The sequence below is a fragment of the Thamnophis elegans genome, chromosome 4 (assembly GCF_009769535.1).
Source record: "Thamnophis elegans isolate rThaEle1 chromosome 4, rThaEle1.pri, whole genome shotgun sequence".
Classification (NCBI taxonomy): domain Eukaryota; kingdom Metazoa; phylum Chordata; class Lepidosauria; order Squamata; family Colubridae; genus Thamnophis; species Thamnophis elegans.
Genome location: NC_045544.1, coordinates 19,544,115 through 19,569,455, shown reverse-complemented (window position 1 = coordinate 19,569,455; position 25,341 = coordinate 19,544,115). Strand labels below are relative to the sequence as shown.

Below are 25,341 nucleotides of genomic sequence, written 5' to 3'. Positions count from 1 at the left end.
AGGCAAAATAAAGAAAAAGCAGCAGGACTGCAAACCAAATTCAAGATTTTGAAATATTAGACATAAAATAAAGAGCACATACTTGTTTGCCTAATGGATACTTTGGAAGAGAAGACGTGAAAGCATGAAGACACCGCAAAATTGGGAAATAATTTTCATGGTAACTATAGAGATTTTTTAGCAATGCTTGTACTGTTTCCTAAAAATTATAAAAGAAAGTATCTGATTAGTCATTTACTCATTACAAATCTATTTTACAAATTGCATTGCTATTCTATACTCTACCCAACTCAATTAAATTGAATGGGATTTATTCACAGATACATGAGCAAGCAGATGGCACTCCACTCTGCCAGACGAGATCTGGAGCATGTCTCCTGCTGGATCTCATAGGATGGATACAAACAATTACGGAGGGACAATCAACTATCAGCAACTCTTTAAATCAGTTGTGCCTTTTTTGGGGGGGGGGGGGGGATCATGACATTGTCCTTTACAGCTACAGCAGAATTCCAGGAAAACATGTGTTTATTTGAAGGAGATGTTTCCATACAGCAAGGCAGCCCTTTCTCATTAAATCTATAATCTAGTGGTGTCAAACTCGCAGCCTGTGGGCTGGATATGTCACATGCTGGCCACGCCATTGCCTGGTTTAGCGAAGGGGGGGAAGGGGGGAATATGTCATGTGGCAACACAAGTTTGACACCCCCTGCTATAGTCCAACTAATTATGAACCTTGGACATCAGTTATACAACAACATAAGGACTGGTTGTCTGAGGTACCGCCTCTCTCCCATTTCTGCCAGCCTGGTATGGGGGTGCATTCCAGGTCCCATTTATTAAATGTTGCTATCTTGTGGGACCAAGAAAGAGAGATTTCTCTGTTGTGTCCCACTCACTCTGGAACAGCATCTCCCCTCAAGGAATCAGGATGGACACCACTCCCCTGGAGTTCTTGGAAGCCTTTAAAACTTGGTTCTTAAACTCGGGGCTATGCTGTTTGGGGTTGACCCTGGCATGTCATGTGACTGGGGTAAGTTCAGGCTGTCTTGCCTTGTCCATGTTGTTTTAACTTTGTAATCTACCCAGAGTATATTGGAGTGAACAGCCATAACAAGTTGAAATAAATGGATAAACTCTTAAACCTCCTAGGTGCTGTTTTTAACATTCAAAACATCTGACTTAAAAATAAGACCTGGTTTATAAATAAGTCATTTTAATTGAAAAACATTTTATTAAATACAACTAAGGTGAACCAAGGGCCCTCAATTCGTACATGCTACACAAGTAGTAGAAGTTGATTTATTTAGGGTTCTATGATGCATTTTTCTTTGGAAATTGAGACAAAGAGGTTTTCTTTTTGTCACAAGCAAAAACTTAGGAGAGCTATAAAGAAGAGAGAAAAGGGGGATGAGATTAGCAATAAAAATTTGAAAGTCAGTTGACTAATTAGTATCCCTATCCTTTCTCAAAGCCTGTACAAAAAAAATTGCACTGAATGATCCTCAAACCTCTAACAACTAATCTGAATTATTCTACTTGAAAAAAATCCCAAATTATTTTAGTGACTCCACTGCTAATGGAGTTATAAGAAAATATTCAATTTACATTAACAATATCTTGTTGTAATTTCATTGAGTTTAACGATGCATTTAATTTCATTTTAAAGTACCAGTGAAAAAATTGTATCTCTGGTATCCTAGTAGGCTGAAAGATAAGCATTTTTTTCCCAGGAAGAGTGGGTGTGCTAGTTTTTTTTTTTTTTTCAATAAATGAAAAATATTCGCAAAATGTGCAGAATCAAGTCCTAAATGTCTTGCAGTTTATAGGGAATATTAATTACAATAATCTTCGGAAAAACCAGAAGACTCAGTGTTATAATAAAATAGAACAATAAAAAGTACAATAATTCACAGAAGAGGCAAATGTTTGGTAAAAGCTAGACATCTGTTTGTTCCAGGTGATAGAAACATATATTGTTCTATCCCATATATTTCATTTGGCTACTCTACAGATTTAAGGAGAAAATCCATCTGTACATCAGTTTTGTGAAATTTAGTGAAGAAATCCAACAGATCATTTTGTTCTATGATGAACTGCTAAAGCTGAACTGCTGTGTTTCCTTTTTTGGGAGGGAGGATAGGAGTTTTTATTATTATTAAACTCAACTGTTGTATTAAAACTGAATTAAATTAGACAATTTCAAGAGAAGGAAGATTTAACACTGTTTTGGGAAAGCTTTATTTAACAGATTTTTTTTCTATCTAATAGAATAATGTAGCATTAAAACACTGGTGCTTTTACTGCTTTATTGTTGTACGGTTTCTCCACAGGTGAATAATTTTTCTAGATAATTTATGAACTGAAGCCTTTACAAAACAAGAACTCTTTTTCCCCAGAAACAATGCTTTGTTTTTATGAAAAAAGAGCACAATCTTTATGCATATTAAACCTAAAGCTGTGAGAACATTTTTCATCATGAAGTATGATTTTTTGTTGTTGTTATTTGGCTTTATAACTTTTTTTGTCTGCTGAATCAAATACAGACATATCACAGAGAGATGTATTTGTAAATGGATTTTACTAGCTGTTATCAATTCATCATTCAATAGTCTCTTTTACTTCATTAATTATTCAAAACCCATCTCATCATTATATATTTTTCATGTTTGAACATTTAGCTTCAGAAAATTCAGCAGGACTTGCTTCTAAATAAACATGCTGAGTAGTTGGCTGCAAATATACAATGATTTTCTTTAAGCAACAAATAGGTTCCACTAATTGAATCCACCTGTAACACAACATTCCAAGTTTTGGCATGAGAATTATCAATAAGGCTTCCGTGTACACATTCCTCTCTCTTCCTCATACATCCCAATTCATTCAGGTCCTTCTTCCTTAGTGCAAAACAATTGGCTGTCATCATATCTAACCAGCAAGCCAATTTGTCACTAAGTCCTGTGACAGCAGTATGCAAGAATAAAGAAGAGCAAAGATCATGCAGTTTGGCACTGCAACTCAGTAAAGTACATTTAGATTTATCTTTACTTCACTATTATTTTAATGACAGTAGGTGACTCAGTGACTAGGATCGCATAGGAAAGCCATGATTTAGTTAACTGTACCTTATGAATTGCTATTGACTGGGCTTATATTACATGGTAAATCATGGTTTACAAATCATAATGGTTGGGTTCACATATCACAATAAGACATAAACAAGCAAACCTACATTGTGGCTTAGCATGATGAGTAACCTAATCAGGACATATGCATCATGCTAAATGTATTTTCTTTTACAGTGGTTGCTAAACAAGCTTTAAAGCTTGGGGTCATACATAATACTGAACTAAGCCAAAACCAAAACAATCCATGTTTGGGTTAGTATGAGTTATGAAGCAGCTAGCATAGATTACAATTTTAAATCAAAGCACCATGTTTATCTTCCATTGCTGTTAACTAACTTAATAAAGAATAAAAAGATAGACACATATTGAATAATGCAGGGACATTGCAGAAATGAATTTTTATGACCCATCATTCACAGTGGCTGTTTTCAGCTATTTAAAATATGGATTTTAAACAGCTTCTTCAGTACTGGCTGCCTCTGAAGACCTGATATAAAGTCAATTTATGTTTTGCCTTTTGATGTTCCTGTATCCCAGCCTCTCTTTGAATCTCATGTTAATTTATTTCTCTAGCTGTTACTGAAATATGTCCCCTGTTTTAGAATAATTATCATAGCAAGTAAATTATAGTAGTCAGCTTATGCTCACCAACCTGCTGTTCGGTTTTTAAATTTTAAAGAACACAGCATGTGAAATCTTTTCATTTTTCAGAGTTAAAATTGAGAGGAAAGCAGAATGCAGCATTCAGTTACCAGCTCCCGAATCCGTACAATATTCTTGCACATTTTCCTTAAGTCTCAAAATCACAAATGGGGAAATTCTTCTCTTTGGATATGTTGAATTTCCCATTAGCCCTGGCATGGGCAATAAGTGGCAAAAGATGAAGTTAGGGTTCATTATGTCAGGAGGTTTGCTGATAAGTATTCTAGGTTTCTCTTTTCAGTCCTTCATCAAAGGAAATTACCCCCTTGTTTTAGAATTCTTCTCTACAAGGTGCTTTTCCAGAAAGCATAGCGAACATTTAAAGCAGTCATCACAGTAGCATATTTTCCTTATTTTTTCTTTTAATATATACATTTTTGGAAGTATGTTTTTCTTTCTTTTAGACTAGACTGAAAGGTACTTATTCCTAATGACTAAAATTATGTAATGGCTACATAGTATCTCTGTAATAAAAATACAATTTTGTAATGTATCATTTTCCATGTTATAGGAATTCTGAGTGGCAAACCTGATTCTTCTACTTAATTCTCACAATGGAGCAGATCTGGAAGACGTGAGGAGTGATGTGAGGGCACACTTATATAAATCAAATTTTGGATCTTATACAGAAGAAATAAGAAACACTAGATTTTTTTTTAGTACTAGGTTTTACCTTTAAACATTCGTCATCTGTCAGCAATGCAGCCTGCTTCTCTACTTCCTGGCTTTCAACAAACCTGAACAGAGGAAAAGAAAAAGCTAATTTCAAACCTTGTAATTAACAAGAGGTTAATTTCCAAATCCTTAATAATAATTCCAATCTGAATCATACAATGAGGAAGGGGTTTAGACGGGGCCCAGGAAACATGCCTCTCTGTTGTGGCACTTGTCCTATATAATAACCAGCTCTGAGATCCAGATGGCCTTCCAGAGGCTCATGAAGACATGGTTTTTCCCCTTTAAGCATTAAGAGCTGGATGTTGGCAAAGCAGAATGTGTCTTTTTGTGTATTGATTATTGTTATTATTATTGTGATTACACCTTAGTTATTGTATTATTGTTTTTAATGCTATAGTTTGTCTTGGTTTATGTTTTATAATGTTTTTACATATACAGTATTTTCTTGGTTGACCAGAATTATTCATTTAAGATGGGTGGTCATATATATTTATCAATAAATTAATAAAATAATATGAAGATAATATGCATTTGCACATATGTGCAATTTAGGACATTCATTTCCCTATATCATTCACCTCAAATTGAAATGGTTTATTTTTTCTTAAATCAAAGATTTAAGAAATGGCAAAAAATATATATGCAATGACAAGAAGTTGAGCTAATTATGTACCTTCTAAAAGATGGCAACCTTCGAATATTTTCAAACTGCTTATGTGATAAAAGTTGTACTCTTTTCTCAGATTCTTGCACTTCGCAACATAGCACACTGAGAGGGTGTGAATAAAAATGCTCCAGCAGAGACAGCTGTAAGAACAAGGAAGTCGAAATGTAAAGTGAAAATTTGGAAGAATACTGATCAAAAAAATTCAAATATTATTATAACTTTTAGAAAAATAAATCCATTCTCCTGAACTGTTATTCTAAAGCTGAAACAATATGCATTTTAATATAGCTGTAAATCAAGACAGCAGGATAAACATGGCTTGCCTCCAAAAGCTGTGAGTGCTTCAACACTGGAGGTTTTTAAGAAGAGATTGGACAACCATTTGTCTGAAATGGTATAGCGTTTCCTGCTTGAGCAGGGATTGGACTAGAAGACCTCCAAGTCCTTTCAGTAACTCTGTTAATATGCACACATATACATTAATTCACTCTAGTATCAGAAAAGTTGGACAGAAAGATTATAATATAACATAATAAACTGATTTAAAATTGTATGTAAAATTCTAACCCCATAACATGTAACTTAACTTACTCTGGACATATTTATTCTTTTTTATAGCAGCTCTAATTCTGTAGCAATTTGTTCTTTAATACAGTGCCCTAATATGTAGGTACATTATATGCAAAGTTAGGTTTACGGTCTGATAAGAGGAAAACAAGATAAAACCTATCTAATCATCTTGGCAAATATTCAAATATGCAACAGATGAGAGAATGACAAAGTGAGGAAAGAAATTTCCAAGTATCACCTGATGCCCATATTCATCCAACTGTAAAATTCTGCTGTATCAAAACTTTTCTGCTGATGGAAATTTATGCCGGACCCAATCTTTAAACTGACTGATAGGCCTCAAGTTACAAAGGCAAGTGGGACTGGAATTTCCATAATCAAGTGATGAGGTTGTAAAGCTTGTCAGCCTGAAGAAAAGCCTTTCCTTCTCCTATTTGATTCTTATTTGCCTAATCGCAGAGTAGGCTGCTGCAATGTTCAGTCTCCCCTGCCCTCTATTTCTGTATTTTCCTTCTTCTAATAAAATCCAGAGCTGACATACCTTTGGCATTTTTGTGAGACAAAGGCTCCATTGTCCCATGTCCCTGAAACAGCAATGCAGTCCTTTGCCTCTGATCTACCTTCCCAGTGCCCAAAGTTAAAAATCTGAACTCTTCCACATCAGTGGTGTGATTCAAAATATTTTACTATCGGTTCTGTGGGCATATCATGGCTTGATGGGTGCAACATGGCTTGGTGGGCATGGCAGGGGAAGGACACTACAAAATCTCCATTCCCTCCCCACTCCAGGGGAAGGACACTGTAAAATATCCATTCCCTCCCCACTCCAGGGGAAGGACACTGTAAAATATCCATTCCCTCCCCACTCCAGGGGAAGGACACTGTAAAATCTCCATTCCCTCCCCACTCCAGGGGAAGGATACTGCAAAATCTCCATTCCCTCCCCACTCCAGGCTAACAAAATCTTCCATACCGTGAGCCATGATGACAGTGTTTAGAGTGCAGTACTGCAGACTACTTGTGCTGATTGCAATCTGCCTTGCAATGTGCCAGTTTAAAGCTCACCAGGCTCAAGGTTGACTCAGCCTTCCATCCTTCCGAGGTGGGTAGAATGAAGATTCAAATTGTTGGGGGCAGTATGCTGCAACCCTCTTAGAGAGAGCTGTAAAGCGGTATATAAGTCTAGGTGCTATTGCTAAAATGATAGTCTAAGCCAGCGGCCACCAGGAACCAAGGAGAGAGAGAGATTCTTCCATGGACCAGAGGGTCCATGGACCCTCATTAGCTGCCAGCATCCCACAAATGGGGCTCCGTTTGTTTGTGTGGACCAGTTTCTAGCATGCTGTGAAGCAGTGCCGTTCCATGGACTAGGGGGTTGAGAATCACACCTGTCACCCTGATTCCTAAAACACAATTTAACACTTTCCCAACTGTTTGTAAACAGGGACAACATTCCTATGACTGAATATGCAGAAAAATATCTAAAGATTAAAAACTGGCTGTTACTGAGATTAAAAATTGGCTGTCACATATACTGTTGCCTTTCATATTACTTTTTAATGTGCAGGGAAATTTCTTGTGTGCAGGAATATTCAGTAAATCACTCATACACAGTATCATCATTCATAGTGAAAATTAGACACAAAGTTTACCATCACTCAGCTTTCTAAAGTTAGTCAGCTACTTTCACTAACCCTTACCTGAAATCCTTTGACAAAATTATGGACGGAGAAGTCATGGTACAAAAATATGTTTGTCAGCACATGCAGAACCTTCTCACTAATTTTGAATGGGAATTGACTCGTCAGAAGTAGCTGATGTAGAAAAAAAATAGACATTAATAAATTATGAATTATAATTATAAATTATCTGAAATAAGATGACTAATTATTTCCACAGTTGGGATTCTCTAAATCATGGAGTTTCTTAATGGGAAACCCCATAATGGCAAAAGTTCTTTTAAATTCAACAGTATTAGTACTTTTGTATGAACTAAGCAACTGAATTTTTTTAAAGAACAGAGAATAAGATTGAGAAAATGGAGGTCTAGTTGGCTTGATAAAATTAAAACCCAAGTTTGGGCACCCTGTATTATTTCAGAATATACTTTAATGCATAGCAGTTCAAAAGCAAGTAAACAGTGCAGAAAGTATTTTCTTAAGTGCAAAAAAACTGATTTTGAAATGGGAGAACATAGTTTAATAGACTTTTAAGATGAAAATAATTGTAACTGAAATGGTCTGATTTAAACACTATATAAATACCATGAATACCATTAAATCAAAATTCTGTGTTAAATTTCCTTTTTTAAAATAGACAAATATTTATAAAAATTACATGCCCCTTTCTCTTTCATTACATAATTTGATGGACTAATTAACAGCTATATAATGATATTTTTTCTACACATTTTATATTATGGATCCAATTGATACTGCCAGGAAATCACTGGAATCTATACATTAGCCAATCTCAGACTGTTACCTATGTACTGAATATATTTTAATTTGATAAACCTAAAATCCACTATCTGGCAAGCAGACACTTGTGTAATAGCTCTCCTGCTCACATCTCCAAAATTTGCTCCAGGGCCAACAAGAAGAAAAAAAAGATCACCCAAATGTTCAGCTCTGCTAGTGGAATTAATTATTGTACTGAACAGAGACATAGAATTATGATCTGAAATCTACAGTGGCAATTGTTATAAAAAGTATAGTACAGGTAATCCTTGCTGAAATGACTGTTCTTTTTGCATCCATTCAAAGATATGACAGAGCTTCCCCCAAGCTACCTATGATCTGATTTTGAAGTTAAAGTGTCTGCAATTTCACGCACACACACACCCAGTCAAATAATCACATTTTGGGCACTTGGCAACCAGCTTACATTTACGGCTGTTTATAGAGTCTCACTGCAATTTTTTGGGGACTTTTGCCAATTTCAGGCATTTACTTCTGGTTTCTAGCAAAAAAACCTCCCATTGGATAAAATAGGTTCACTTAAAAACCATGGTGTTTGGTTAACAATTATAGCATTCGCTTAATGACCACTGCAAAAAAGCTAGTACAATTGGTTATGGCCTGTTTAATAACTGCCACAAGTTTCAATAATTCCGGGCTCAATTACAACAATAGGTTGAGAAGAACATGTACAACTCCTCAAGAAAACCGACTTTTTAAAACATTTTTTTAACAATGAACAGCTATGAACATTTTAGTTTTTATCAAGAATTTGCAGAATATACACCATCTTCTTTTCTTAAAACATTACCTTATCAATCACTTTAGTTAAATGTTCTTTGGAAGAAAGAGACTGGAAAAGTTCTATACATAACAAAGAGGACACTGTGTGAGGAAGCAGCTTATGGATGATCATCGGAGATGTAGCAATTCCAAAAATAAGGACCAGTGGAAATTCACGTATACAATGACTAAGGGAAAAATTAACAATTGGGAAAAATTAAAATGTGTATAAGATAATCAGCTGGCATTTGACTTCATCCATATATTTCAAGTTCACAGAATTTATCAACAATGTTGTACTAATACAAACAACCACTTTGATTCCAAAAACTAAAAAAAAGAAACTTGCACTTTATATGTAATCATTCCATTTTCCTGATCATTATATATTAAGTGATTTATTAATGTGATCTATACAAAACAGAAATGCAGTCTGTAAAATCCCATGTAGTCCCAGTCAGAAATCAGAAAACAGAAGCTTTAAAGTCCCCAGTTGGCTATCATACTATACAAACTAGCTGTGTCTAGTCTGAAATCTCATCTAGTTGAATTGCACATCTGAATAGAATGATTTAATGTAATTTATAAAACAGGAGACTGAATGCCTTGACCAGTATATAAATCACATCATCTCCATGTCTGCTAATTTTAATAATTTGTCCAGTGTCAGGGTTCCAAGTAATAATTCCATATCAAGCAAAACTCCAAGGCAGGAATCTAAGAAGAGCTTTATTGGAAATATATTGACACAGATCTAGTGAAAACCATCTCTGAAGACTTCTGACATTTTCACCTAATTAAAAGTAAGTTTTCCCACTTTCCCAAAACAATCAGTCACATGGTCCAATTACGGTGTGTTCTGGCTGCCAGGTGACATCGCTCCACCTTCCTCTGACCAGGTGTGAGAATGTCCTTGGTTCCCAAGAGAAAATATTTTGTTTTGGCTACAGAATCCCAACTGTCTCAAATCCCCACTCCTTATCCCTCAGCTCCAGTGTGGCAACACTGAAGCTGTCAAAAATGGCTTTGGTCAGGTGAGCCTCAGAATAGGCATCCAACTTCCGCTGTTCTGAAGAGTAACAATACTCTGCAACACACAGTAATTTTTTGGCTTGTGAGATTTTAACTGATGATGCCTGGATATATTCAAGAATGTATTTATTGCTGTAAGATGACAAATGGCATGCCTAGTACCTATTTTTGTACTGCTGTGGAATCACGATATGATAAGCAAGAGTCTAATCAAAATTACAAAATTCTGAATTTCATTCTTTATTAATGTTGAGCAAATTTGTCTCTGGATTAAATTTGCTCACAGGCCAGCTAATAAATATTTGCAAACCTAATAATTGAATTGTAAAAAAAATAATCCAAGAATGTAAATTTCATACGCAAAGCTAATTCACTCCAGTCAACATCTGTACTTAGTACAAACAATAAAGAAAAAGCAAACATGAATCCAATTAGTAATTTATTTCCTGTAAGAAAATGAACATGGACCAGAATATCTTCAATTTCTGTTTTGTTATTATTACCTGCTCATAATTATGAAATCCTGCAAAACTTTGGTTGTGAAACTTTCCATATCCTTGAAAATAATAACAACTGGAGGAGTTTCCCAGTGTCTGGATGAAAATGTTCTCTTCTTACATGGAGATTCAGTATCCGTTTTCTGCAAATCATATTGCATATATTAAAACAATGAATTGGGAGGAAAAAATACAGTCTCTTAGACCATGATCTAAAACTGTGTAATCCAAAAGGGTACCACCACATTATCTAACATAAAAGAAAATAAAGGAGATATAAATGTAGTAAGTAAATAAAAAACAGCAAAATAATACATCCCATTTTCCTGAAATATTTATTTATTAAAATATGTTTAACTCCCATTCCATTTTAGCAGTAAAAATATTAGATATTAGAGGTGGACAATAAGGTAAATAAACAAGAGAGTGCCATGCAAGACTAAAATATACAGTATAGTATCCAAAAACATTGTTCTCCAGGCATGTCTTCCAATTATGGATGACACCAACTCAAAATGTTTATATTTGGCTTACCTACTGAGAACAATAGATGAAACATAAAGTTAAAAAAAAACAGCATAAAAATCCAAAAGGAAAAAAGCAATGTTTTTGTGTTTACAATTTACACATTGCTAGAATATATAAAAGCAAAACTATTGCTATCTCTCATCATATATTTATTTTCTTGGTATCCTATGATTGGCAGCTGAAAGTAGTAAACATTACACTGCCTCTATTTTTCTTCATAATAATCCTATAAATTAGTTTAGACTAACACTGATTTATGAAGAAAGACTGAAAAAAGCTGGGTTCAGTCTTAGAAGACTAACCGAGAGGGATACCAGAAAATATGATCATTTCTATTATTCGAATAATAGAAATAATCTCTCCCAGAAAAAAAATCAGTATCTCTGGTCCAATATTGCAGAATGCGGAATAAAGTCTTAAATAACTGATGAATCTGCTTCTAGTAATAAGAAGGTGAAACAAATTATTCACACAGGTTGTAACTTCCCATTTACTGAAGCATCTGTTGGCCATGTTTTAATTTGGATTCACGTACTGAAAATGTGGTTGGACTTGATTTCCTAAATAATCTCTTCAAAATTTGTAACTCTAGGATGCAAAATATCTATGACAGAAAAAAGTAATAAATACCATGATACATGTTTCCTATAATAATTGGGTTCATGCATCATTAATAAACCATTCCAAATAAGTATTATTTCTAAGATTTACAAGGAATATAGGAGACGTATATAAAAAGTTTCTACCAAAAATACTATTTTTCTCTTTCTATATCTTAGTAGTCCATTTTTTTTTAAAGCTATGTAATCACTTTGACACAATACACAAGTTATGGGATGCCTACAAAATTTTGAAAAGAATAAGCACTATGTAAACTAATAATTTTGAAGCTTACTTTGATTACGTTCTTATACCAATCGATAAGCGATGCTACAGAGCAGCGTACCCGTCTGGGCAAATCCTTGGCACATTCTTCTTCCTCAGATGAATCCACCTCTGTATCACAACCCATGAGCTGTATAATCAGCTTTTGTAGCAGCTGCTTTATGCCTTCCCAATTCAAAAAAATTAAAGAAAGGAAAAATTGAAAAGGCAATAAAAATGTGAAATGTTTGAATTATTCTAACAAAAAAAAAATAGAATTATATTTTTCCAGTTCTTTTCCTATAACTGATTGTTGTTTAATTTGGGATCCTCCAACATAAACAAATGCAAATTCTACATCAAACCAACTGAAAACCTTATATGAAAAGGAAACCTAATTATACAATCTAAATCATTCATAGGAAGCAAATTTGTACACTGACTTTATTTTACTTAATTTACAGCAACATCAAGGGGATGTTGGTTGCTGAAAGGCACTATTTCTGTGCCCCTCCTCAGTTCAGAAGTAAGTGGCGCAGTGGTTAAATGCAGCACTGCAGGCTACTGCTAGATCAGCAGTTCAGCGGTTCAAATCTCACCGGCTCAGGGTTGACTCAGCCTTCCATCCTTCCGAGGTGGGTAAAATGAGGACCCAGATTGTTGGGGGCAATATGCTGACTCTCTGTAAACCGCTTAGAGAGGGCTGAAAGCCCTATGAAGCGGTATATAAGTCTACTGCTATTGCTATTTTTCTTCTTGAGATCTGAAGAGTGCACATCCAAACAGTTTTCTAGAAGTACCTACCATGTTGCTGAAATTATTATGGTAAAAGTCTCCCCAATATATTACAATGTTTACCTGGACATTCTTTGGCCTTCAGTGACACCACAAAAGGAGTAACATCATCTCGAAGAACCTCAGATAGACTTTTAATTGTTAGTTCATGGTCTGTAACATTCACACCTAGGAGAAAAGAGTAGCAAAAACTATATCATTCCTCTTTATGATAGCTAAAACCAATAGAGAAAACTGCAAACTCAATTTGCAATTCAAAACAAATACAAACACATCCAATATCAGTGAAGGTGTTAGAACACAATGTAATTTTAATTGCAGAGCCATTTTCAGGAGGAAATAAAAAGAGATGCTTAGGTTCTACTAACATTTGTGGGAAAATGCTAAAATTAAGATTGATGTGCAAGGCCACTGGGCAATAGAAAGTTACTATACTCGGAACTGGCAGCAGGAGAACTAGGCCTTTCTCACAAAGATGAATTTTATAAGGGATTTATTAAAATTAGTCACAATTGCAATTTCCATTTGATAATAAAAGGTCACATAAAATGATATCCCTCATCAATTGTAATCAGAAGTCAACTTTCATAAAAAAATTCAGAGACATATAGACTAATCACTGTAAGTGCTAAAGTAATCTAACACATAAGGAAGTAAAAATATACAGTAAATCAGTTGAATGTCTAATTTAAAAAGAGCTGCATTTTATGGAAATTAGGTTTGTCCAGCTAGATCAGGTAGGAGATAAAGACCATTGTAGTTCCCCTGAACGGTCGTTCTCAGCACACTGCGTGAGATGGTTGATTTTGGCCTGCTTGCCTCGAGACTAAATTGAATGAAACTCAGCCATGCCTCCTTTTGCACTCGGCCGATCAATTTTTTCAATGAAAGGAATGGCTGTTTCGAGAAGAAAGCACCTGAAAGTCCACTAACCTCGAAACCTCCCAGCCCCAAAGACCCTGGACCGAATCACAAAGAGCGGGGTTGGATTCTCATGCAGCGCACCAAGAACGACCGTTCAGGGAACTACAACAGTCTTTCTCCAGTGTACTGCTTAGAGAATCTAAGGAATGGAATATGCCTAAGCATACTATCTTAAGGATGGGTAGAAGTCCGGTCCAGGGAACCCAAGTCTGAGTGAACCGAGTGAACCGCTTGCAGTCCCCACATAACAGCCGAAGCATAGACGTCTAGTTTGTAATGCTTGATGAAGAGCGATGGAGATGACCACTTCGCCGCCGTACAAATTTCCTCAACCGCTGCTTGCGTGGCCCAGGCTGTAGTTGTGGCCACATTGCACGTTGAGTGAGCCATGATGCAACGCAGTGGCAGGCGCCCCTGTACCTCATACGCCTTGGCGATACAGGCTTTCAGCCATCTTCCAATGGTGGTGGATGATACCCTCTGATCCATAAAGAAAGGCAACAAACAGGGCCTCTGACTGCCAGAACGATGCAATATGTTTGATGTATTGTCGCAGGGCTCGTTGCACATCAAGCTGATGCCACTTCCGTTCTCGAGGATGTTGCGGTTGAGGACAGAAGTCAGGCAACACGAGTTCTTGGGCTCTGTGGAACCAGGAGTTGACCTTCGTAATGAAGGGTCAAGCTGGAGGACCACTCTGTTAGAATGGAATATGCAGAGGTCGCTCCGAACTGCTAGTGCCGCCAATTCTGATATCCTGCGAGCCAAAGTAATGGCCAAGAGAAAGGCCAACTTCAGCGTCAACAAACAAAGACTGATGGATCAGATGGGCTCAAAAGGCGCAGACGTCGAGGCCTTGAGTACAACGGGAAGTTCCCACGACGGGTAACCATGCACCATCGGGGCCTAAGGTTGGAAGCACTCCTGAGAAAGGCACGGTCCCTGGGATGGAGCGCCAGAGAACCGTCAGTGTCTCCGTGCAAAACCGTGGAAAGCACCGCAGTCTGTCTCCGTAAAATGTTTGGGGCCAGCCCCCTATCCAAACTGTCCTGGAGGAAATCCAGGACTTGAGGAAGAGAAGCTGACCTTGGAGTAACTCCGAGGGGACGGCACCACCTGCAGAAGGCCGACCAGGTCACATTGTACATCCACGTAGTGTCTGGCTGCTTGGATGGTACAAATGACTTGCACCGAGAAACGGTCCCATCTCACGATGTCCCCCTCAATGGCCAAACGGCCAACTGGAGCCACTGAGGGTCTGGGTGTATCAGCACCCCCTGGGTGAGGATTATCCTGTTGTCTGGGATCCTCCGGGGGTGTGTGTGCAACGGCCAGGCTGGTCAAGTCAGCAAACCAGGACCTGGAGGCCAGTGGGGAGCGACCATCAACACCTCTGCCTGTTCCGAAAGAATCTTGCGAATCACCCTTGGAATTAGCGGTAAAGGCAGAAATGCATACAGAAGGCCGCGGGGCCATGGACAATGGAGGGTGTCAGCCCCCTCCATCCCATGAGCTTGGAACCTGCTGAAGAATCGAGGCAGGTGGGTGTTGGTCGGAGATGCAAATAAGTCCATCATCGGCATGCCGAACCTGCGCGTCCGTTCCTGGAATAAGTCTGGGTGGAGCCACCACTCCGCCTGGTCCACAGTCTCGCAATCTGCCTGTAGGTTCAAGGCGCCGGAGATGTGATCTGCCCTGACGGATAGGAAGTGTGACTCTGCCCACTCTTGGAATGCATGTCCCCCTGGCAGTTGATGTGCGCCTTGGTGGCCACGTTGTCCGTGAGGATCAACACATGCTGCCCCATCACCAGGTTGCTGAACTCTCAAAGGGCTAGATGGACAGCCTGAAGTTCTAACCAATTTATATTGTTCATCAGGTCCTGGGGGCTCCAGAGTCCCTGAGCAACTCGAGAATGGGTGTGAGTGCCCCAACCATACAAGCTGGCATCGGTTGTGATTGTGAGTCGATCCGGTTCGCTGAACAGACAGTCTTTTCATAAGGCAGAGGAGGTCCACAATAAAGAGATCGGATCACTTTGGAGGACAGCCTCCATAATGTCTGGAACACCCCTGTGCCTCCGCTGATGTGGAAGGAGGAACCATTGGAGGTGACACGCGTGAAGTCGGGCCCAGGGAACGAGTCCTATGCAAGATATCAGTTTCCCAAGTAATGTGTAGAGGACGGAGAGGTGAACTGTCCTCTGTGACAGTACTTGATTCACCAGAGATCGAATGCTGACACAACGTTCAGATGACAAGAACACCTGACATTGAACAGTGTCTATTACCATCAAGGACATGGCCAGTATTAACTGACTTTTGTCCATATTTACCATGAAGCCTTGGAGTTGCAGCGATTGGATTGTCGTACAAAGGTCCAAGCGGCCTGCTCCAGAGATGTTGATTGTATCAGGACATCATCTAGATAGAAGTCTGATGGGGCGTGACCTGAGATGGGCCATCACTGCTGCCAGAATTTTTGTAAATGTCCATGGCTGAGGAAAGGCCAAACGGCAACACCCAGTATTGGAAGTGGCGCCCCGCGTATGAGAATGCGAGTGCCGAATCGGCATGTGAAGGTATGCCTCTTTGATATCTACTGATGTCAGATAATCTCCCTGGCGAATGCAGCCCAAGATGGTTTGCAGTGACTGCATTTTGAAACGCTTGTACACCAGGTACACGTTCAGACTTTTGAGATCTAGGATCGCCCTCCACCCCCTCGGAGTTTTTGGACACTAAAAACAGGGTGGAGTAAACCCCCCTCCGTTCCTGGCCTGCTGGAACTGGTTTGACGGCCTGAATTGCTAGAAGGTGCTGAATCTCGGCGTTCATGAGGGCCCTCATGGTCGCGCACCTCGGGATGGAACACCTGACAAACCTTCTCGGGGGATTGGAGAGAAATTCTAGGGTGAGGCCGATCCGCATGGTCTGGAGAACCCAAGCATCCAAGGTCGACTCTTCCCAGTGGTGACAAAGTTTTTGAGTCAACCACCAATGGGAATACCAACCTGGGAGTCAGCGATATCGACGGAAGGGTCAATATCCGGCACCACAACTTCCCCAGCGGGACTGGGACTGGTGCTGCTGCTGAGGCTGTTGCTGCTGTCTAGACCTGTTTCTAAACCCTGATCTGTCCTTGGCTCTATCAGAGGACTGGTATTAGGGTCTGTGGCATTGGGGTCCGGCTGACCCCGAGTCTCCACAAAAAGGCTGCCTGCGATAGTAAGGCTGGGCTCTGCAATCTGCCTGATATTGCACCAAGGGCAGGACCTTTTTCTTATCCCTATTCTCAATGAGAATGGGATCCAGAGCTTCGCCAAAGAGCTTCCCCCCTTTAAAGGGTGAGGATGCTAAACACCATTTAGAGCGCATGTCAGCTTGCCAATGGCACATCCAAAGCAAACGTCGGGAAGTGATGGTAGTAGCCAGAGCCCTGTAAGCAAACTTGGCTGGTGCCAGGGTGGCATCCGCCGAATATGCCAATGCCGCCACTAGTTTATTCGCCTCCTGATGAAGACGCATGTCTTCAGGTGCCAACCTAGCTTGCAATTGTCTGAGCCAAACTAGCGACATCCTATTGAAAAAGGACGTGGCCATGGCCGCCCTAATCACCTAATTCCCCAGAGGCATGGCGGGTGGATCGTTTGGCCATAGGAAGTCTTATAGCCCCTTGGGAATTAACCAGCAAACCTGACTAGGACCCCCGCAATCCTGGTCTCGAAAGGAAGGAACGCTGATCAAAGCACTGACTTTTAGCCACAAAGGGTTAACAATCCGAGAGCTCAAAGCAAGATCGTAATCACACTGCAGATTAGCTCGCTGACTCACTCACAATGTGGTGCATAAGCTACCAAAACTGCCAACGCAATGGAGCGGCTCATTTGGCGCCAGGGGAAAAATGGTTGGAATTCAAACAAGCAGCCAATAGGCTCCCAGGAAAAACGCCCGGGTCAACGGCAACAGGCGACAACCAGTCCGGACGCAGCAGCCAATAGGGAGACTCGCTGAGCCTCCGCTCAGCCCCCACCCATGGAATTCAAATGCAAACGGCAAGAGGATGGCGGACCACGCCTCCTAGCGCGCCAACAAGGGAACCCAAGAATGGTGCACCGGTCTCACAGCCTTACACCTGATATCCTGAATAGCTAGCTCAGAAAACTGGCCAAACTTAACAGCGCCTTCCAGTAGGAAGGGAAACAGGCAGCGGTTCTAACTGGCGGACCGCGGAAAGCAGCATGCTAGGAATAATCTGTGAAACAAAAAACACAAACAAATAAATTCACATTAGCTGAATGAGAATCAAGGAACAGGTTTTCATGATAGAAAAATTGAAGAGAGAAGATGATTATGTCTTGTTAGGCAGACTGAATTGAAAAAAACTGGTCAGCCGAGTACAAAAGGAGGCATGGCCGAGTTTCATTCAATTCCGTCTCAAGGCAAGCAGACCGAAATTAACCGTTCCTTGGATTCTCTAAGCAGCGCACTGGAAAAATTTTAGGCACTAGGTATTATGGAATTCTACCAGGGCTGGGTTTCGACCGGATCGCACCGGTCCCTGCGATCCGGTTGGTCGCCGAACCCGGAAGTAAGTAACTTCCGGGAACGGCGAAGCCCCCCCCTGCGCCCGCGCGCGCCCGCACACCCGCGCCTTACCCGGTTTTTTTGAATTTCGCGCTTCCACGCATGCGCAGAACGCCTGCGCGATCCTCCAGGAGCAGCTGGAGCATCGCGCAGACGCTAGTACGCATGCGCGCGCGCACGCGATGACGCGCGCGTCACGTGCGTGCGTGCGGACGCCGCATGCGTGCGTGAGGACGCCGCATGCGTGCGCGCGCGCGCCGCGTGCGTGCGTGAGGACGCCGCCGGCCTCGTTCCAACCGATCCGGTTGGAACGGGGCGAGAAACCCACCCCTGAATTCTACATACTCTTAACAGTTGATTTTCCCTATGATAGCTTGCTGCATATCCAGAATATTTAAAGGAAGGGCTCTTTGAGGAAAATCAACTTAATGTGATCATATTACTATCTTACATTTACAGCAAAAAAGCTAAAGAAAACCAGAATGTTGAACACTAGGCTGATTAACACAGAAATTACACTGTGTTAATCAGTGGTGGGATTCATTTACCCTCCTTATCTTCCCTAATGTGAGTAAGCGTCTGTGCACACACACTGCCTTTTGTGCATGTGCAGTGTGCATTACGTTGGGGTCCCTGGAGCCTCCCGCAGCCGCCACTACCGGTTTACCCAAAGCGGAGAGAACCAGCTGAATACCACTTTGGTGTTCATTTAATTTTATTCTGATATACTGTATATCTTACTGTGCAAGAATGTTAAGAGTCTATTTTCTTTATATGCCTAAGATCAGCAGGAAAGTCAAAGTGTATCCACTACCGTTGCAAATGGCACCCATTGGTCCCAAAATAAGATAAGTAAATATTTCTAAATTATTACAATAATTTGTACAAGCACTGCAATTTCCAGAAATAATTATAAACGTATGCTGTGTTTCATCTATTTTATAAAAGTCAATTTTTTTTTCTTTAAAAACAGAAAGGAAAAAATGCAAGCATGTCAGAAGGAAGACAAAATATAAAGCATGTGCTGTAATCAATCAAACAAAAATGTGTCAATGGCTATTAACTATTTTTCCACATAATAAGCAATAATGCCAGAACTCAATGCACACATTTGAGTCTTACTGTAATACAGAAATACCAGAATGTAAACAACAAAAAGAAAAGCATAGCGCTTGACTACAAAAAGAAGAAATATTGAAGCTGTTCACTTAACTTTTATTTTTGTGGTATTAGGAACAAATACAGAAATGTATTTATAAATATCAGGAAACAGCCAAAATTGGTTATTTTATAATGCTGTCTATAAAGAATGTATTTCCATAACTTTTAAAATTGTATGAGGCATTATCATTCTTCTTTTTCTTCTTCATTCTTCTTTTTCTCAGGGGAAAAACAGATTGCACCAAAGACCATGAAATAATGGTGGGAATGGAAAAGCTGGAGATGGAGGCAGGTTAATAATTGTTAAAGTCAAGTAAGAGGTATTTGACCGTAACATTTTAGCTCCCCTTGCTGCATGTTACACTGCATTTAAAACTTGGACCATAGCAGATTGTGATACTGCAGGGGTCCTGTGTTTTGAAAAACTAAGTAAAAATAAACTAAAACAAAAATTGTGGGATGGTCTGAAGTATTAAAGGCTGCTGACCTAAGAGAAGACAAGTGAACTATCCTAGAAAGAAAGAAAAAAAAGTGCTATATGCATATAAATTGGAAAAAACTACAATCTGGAACTGCAGGGAACATACATAAAATAACTTGTCAACAAATTAACTGTTAGTTAGGAATGTATTAACAATTTGCAAAATGCAAAGACTTGAAATGGGATGAAATATTGCTTGTAGAGTATTTGAAATTGGCCATGCCAAAGTTGACTTAAAATCCCTTGGGGTGCTATACACAGAGATTATATGGAACAAGAAAATGTAAACCATATTATACTGTATGCCAGGGCTGTCAAACCCACGGCGTCACATTGTTGTCATCACGTGACGTATTTTTTCCACTTCATTAAACTGAGGGTGGAGATGATCAGGGTGTGCATCCAGCCCATGGACCACACGTTTTACACCCCTGCTATATATCACTGATAATTTAAACATGTTCCGTAAGAATTTAAAATGAAGTTAACCATCCTATTGCCTTTAAGAAGGTACACAGGGTAAGAATATCATTGAGAAATTAAGTTAGACCCATGTGTTACTGGTACAAGCTACATGATTTCAGAGAAAAAAATATGGGTAATATTAGACATCCTTGTTTAGTTTTGGGGTTTGTGTGGAAAATAGATCACGTTATCGGTCACATTTACACAGAACTATTAAAAAGAATTCACAAACATTTGAGCATCGTGTAAATGAGAAGCTCAGAATCCTCTTCTCTTTGCACAGTTTACATTTTCCCAGGCACTCTTTCTCCAGCTAGAGTAGCTTGGAGGTCAGACACAAAGAGAAACTCTTCAATGTCACATTTACAGTGAGAGAAGTTTGCTTATGTGTGGTTTTGCTACTAAGTTCGATGAAATACGAACTGGGGCAAATATGTAGTTGAACTAATTAGCTGGATTCACAAATTGCATGTACTTACGGTAGGGTGTGTGTTACTCTTTTTTTGGGGCGGGGGGGAATGAGCCAATGATAGAGGTTCAAATATTGTGCTATAAGAAAATCAAAAAAAGCACATGGTTGCCATTCATAAAGGTTACACTAATTATCAGTTATTTTTAATTGCATTATTCGTGATACAACGGCTACAGTAAAGTGTTCCATTTCTTTAAAAAAAAACTTTTAAAGTAACTGTTTTTTTTAATTAATTAAATCGAAATACCAGAAAAAACACTACCTAGAACAACAGCTGCAGTAGGAATTTCATTGGACTTCATCCGACACATCCACTCTGCTTTCTTTTCCTTGAAATCTAAATGAGATTGTCTCAGAAATTTTATGAGGTTATCAAATAGGTTCTTATTCAAGTCATCTTGTAGTTGCTGTAAGAAAGAAAAAGACCCTCAGGCTTTTCAACTAGATCCCAGAAAGAGATCTGTAACAGCTACAAAAAATAACTGCAATTATTACAAACTTAGACATATGATGTATAAAACATATAATGTATTAGATTTGCCTAACATATATTTTATAGGGAACAAGACAGATTCTATTTTTCATCTTAAGCTAAGGCCATAAAATAGATTCCATTATAACTCTATATCTCTAGCTATCTCATTATTATTACACAGTAGTTATTGGGTAAAAAAAGGATGAGAAAACAGTATTAGATATGTTCATTCACTTGAGTTACTTATAAAATAATAAAGGTAGGATAAAAATCAAACATATAAATCACCTTAATGTGAAAACCCTACTGGTTGAAATTCCTGACAGTTCAAAATCTGTTCTATAGTACCTAAGTATATTTTTCCACAAACCTATTTTTTGTCAGAATGGTTTTTAATGACTCTAATTCCACTAATTTAAACAGCAGTGATAAGAAATCAAGCTTTGATTTGGGCATCTAGCAAAACCATGACAATATTTCATTTTATTTACCAATGAAGTATTTTCTGCCTGCCATAAGCTAGAGGCAGAACAAAACATATACCAACAATCTGAAACAAATTGGAATGGAAATTCGATTATGGTAAGGTGGCATTGTATCACCAAGCAATTATCCACAAAAGACAATCTCAAGCTTCTATATATAGATGAGTCATTATAAACAGGAATAACAACCAAATTATTGTAACTTTATACTAACTTTATAGCTAATCACAAGTATGTGTACAGAATAGTACAAATGTATATTTAAGCGAATCTTAGAAGTTTCTGATACCCAGAAGATGGAACAGACAATGCACTTCCTCTGGGCTTCTGTGTTCATTTGTTATCATGATCAGAAGCAGCAGTTACCCAAAGATGTTGGTCATTGTTAGCTTTAAAAATTGCAGTGACCATTCAGGGAACTGATTAATATTGGGTTATTTAATTTCAATAATCTATTAAATTCCTGGTTTCAATAATGATAATTTGAGGGTAAATACTGAAATGTATTTAAAGTACATACATTTCCTTAGCAATTAATTTTATTCTGTTTTTGTAGAACATCAGAAGGAAGAAAACTTTTAACCTACTTAGTTTTACTCTACTTTAGTGATCCCAAGATAGTAGAAGAGCTAAACCTTTGAGAAATATATCAACCTTTTTTCATAGTAAATTGAATATACTTTTCATGTTTTGGCAGAATATTCAAACATTGTACGACACAATTTTATACATCTTGTGCATCTCATAGCACTTTTAATAAACCTGTTTTTATTGCAGGTTTTTGCTAGACAAAAAAACCTGCTGGGCAAAGAACCCACATTTCCAGTTAAATTTTATATTATTAGTCTACAAAAGAACTGATGAAATGCTAAGACAAAATCTATTAACATTACTCCATCTCTATACATTTATCTTACGTAGAAATTTCTATGTAGGTATATATACATTTCTGCATAGTATTTATGAAGAAACATTTCATGCAGAAGTACATAACGCCACAGTAAATCATATTTATTGATGCAGCTAGATTTATCCTCAAATAACTTATGCCACATGTAACTGTTTCCAGATTAATAATATTTCCCTCTGCATAAATACACTAACTGCAGCGAGAAGACTCATCCTTCATCAGGACAAGAATTAGATATTCGTCTAAGATACCTTATTCTAACTAGCTGCATTGTTGCATAAACTTGTTCTTAAGATTCATTTGAATCCACATTTAGAATCCTCGGGTTTCGCAAGTAATAAAGGAGAGAGAACAAGAGTCATCACTTTTTATAATTCACACTTTTTCCTGCAGCCCTAATTATCCTTCTCGTATTGCTCAAGAGGTTGAAAAAGCTTTCAGAACTGGTAAGATGTATTGTGGGACACCAAAGGAAAGGGGAGCTAAAGCAGCGTATCATCCATTCCTCGTTTTCTAGCAGAAAAGTATCCTGGTTATTTTCATTCGAAGTGTTATGGATTCAACTTGTAACTGTAGATAAATATCCATGCTTTATAGCAGCATGTGTCATTGACAGAAAAAAGTCTAGAGAGAAGATTCATTCAGTTCATATAAATACAGAATTCTGGTGTGAGTTATGACAAGTGTTGTGTCCCTTTGTAACTATCACAGTGCTGATAGCAAACAGCCAGTTGCCAGTACATGTAACAGAACTATTTACAGTGAGAAGCCTTTCCCTGTACAAGCAACATTCACTGTGATCTCAAGAGAACAGACATGAAATCCATTTCCTCATTCAACATTAAAAGCAATACTCACCGCTGTTTCAGATTTAATTTGTTTCCATAACAACAGGCAAGTATCAAGTCGTAACTCACTATTATCCAAGTCATTGTTTCCCTTACTGAAATAGTCAGCTAGAAAAAAAAACAGAAAAAGATAGCATTCACTCTCAGTATTCGTAAATTAAGAGTTCTCAGAGAAAAAATTAAGAGCGCACTGAAAAAAAATTGTGATTTATTTCTTTTCATTTGAGAGAGGAATTTAAACACAAGCTCAAATCTGCAGCTAGAAAACAAAGCTCAAGATGAAATAAAACTTTTGTTTGAAGAGTATGTAGCCACATTTGTATTTATATATACAAACTATTCTTCTGGTTTTTTCCCCTCTAAGCATAATCTCTCATTTGTGTTTCATTGTCATGTTAAAATGGTAATGTTTCCCTCAGTTTTCCTCACTCATATTTTTCATATTACTACAGACAAAAAATAAGCAGTCATGTAATTTTCAGTTTGTTGCAGGAAATTTTCACACTAACCTGCTGAAGACCTTTTCCTCTTGTTAGAATTTGGCTTGAATACAAAGCAGCCCTAAAGAGGGGTGGGGAGAGAGAGAGAGAGAGAAGTATTGATTTCATTACATATTTTGTTCTAATCCTACACGGACAGAAATGATCTAGAATAAGTGAGGCACTTATTTAATTTTATATTTCCTTTGTTACCATGTGCTCCTCCAAATTTCAATCTTTTGCAATCTAGAAACACTATCTTTTATTTATATAGTTATTTTTAACACTGCAGTTTTCAGTAAACTAAGTAGATGTGAATGAGCTACTCCAAATAGTACATAAGAAATCATGTGTGTTTGTGGGCCAAATCAACTCAAGTTAAAAACAAGTATGTGGATTCCGCGTGGACTTCCCTAGGGCAGGCATCAAAGGAAGATAATTACATTTTATTGTGCACATATTCCCTAATGTCTCAACAAAGAACAATCAGAGATTTATCCTAAGATGAGCAAAGGATTTATTAAGTGGACTAACAAATATGACACATTCACTTTTACAAAGAATTGAGTATCTGCAATTGCCACTGTTTCATAAAGGACTTTTTAGAATGTTTTCTTCGTGGTAGGAAAAATACTTTTCAAGATATTTTACTTCAATATGAATTGCATAAAATTATATATCTTACACAACGTTACAATGTTCATAGTTTCAAAACAATAAATAACATTTTCAAAAGATATGTACAATCAAACAAAATAAGAGTTTGTCCTTATTTGCTGCCTTTTTATTACTAGATATTTTATGTTTAAAAAAAACCTTTAAATATGACAGGGTCATTTGATAAATACTGTTTATTCTCATAAGAAACCATTGATATAGATTCGCTTTCAGGGAAAGTATGAAGAGAACACTGTTTTAAAAGCTACCCATAACATGAATATATTGCATATATCTAAGAACAAAATATGCAATAGCCAAAAAGTGAGCTTTTCCTAATAAGCGACCCGCAGGATCGCGAACTGAAACTCCCCCGCGGACCCGAAAGCAAGGCGTCCGTTAGATGCCTCGAGGGAGGGGACTAAATCCACTCCCTCTCCCTCTGACTCACCTTGGAAACCGAGCACGTGCTCATAGCGAAAGCTGAAGCCTCCTCCGGCGCAAAAATAGACCCGCCAACATTCGCGAACGGACTTCCGGTGGGGAGCCCGTTCTATCCCCCGTCCCCTCTTCCGGGATCAGCGGCGTGCAGCCGTTTCTTCCCCTCCCTGCGAACGGTACGGTCTAGCGCTCGTCATCTGCGCATTCTTTTTCTGAGGCGAGTTCTGCGCCCGCCCTCTGTTACCAGAAAGGGA

At 38.4% G+C, this 25,341-nt stretch overlaps 1 protein-coding gene across 2 annotated transcripts in view; it reads right to left on the bottom strand.

Annotated features, from left to right (window-relative positions):
* ORC3 (origin recognition complex subunit 3) overlaps positions 1–25,179 on the bottom strand; it is a 48,024-nt gene extending 22,845 nt beyond the window's left edge. For both annotated transcript variants that reach the window (XM_032216919.1, XM_032216920.1), the window contains exons 1-12: positions 25,098–25,179; positions 24,020–24,071; positions 23,521–23,618; positions 21,055–21,199; positions 12,767–12,871; positions 11,940–12,094; positions 10,523–10,659; positions 9,016–9,175; positions 7,446–7,559; positions 5,182–5,315; positions 4,504–4,567; positions 83–199 (exon numbers count right to left, since the gene is read on the bottom strand). In XM_032216919.1, the coding sequence (XP_032072810.1) occupies positions 83–199; positions 4,504–4,567; positions 5,182–5,315; positions 7,446–7,559; positions 9,016–9,175; positions 10,523–10,659; positions 11,940–12,094; positions 12,767–12,871; positions 21,055–21,199; positions 23,521–23,618; positions 24,020–24,071; positions 25,098–25,121 (1,305 nt within the window). In that variant the 5' untranslated portion in view covers positions 25,122–25,179. The remainder of the gene's footprint in view (positions 1–82; positions 200–4,503; positions 4,568–5,181; positions 5,316–7,445; positions 7,560–9,015; positions 9,176–10,522; positions 10,660–11,939; positions 12,095–12,766; positions 12,872–21,054; positions 21,200–23,520; positions 23,619–24,019; positions 24,072–25,097) is intronic.
* Positions 25,180–25,341: the final 162 nt, after the last annotated feature.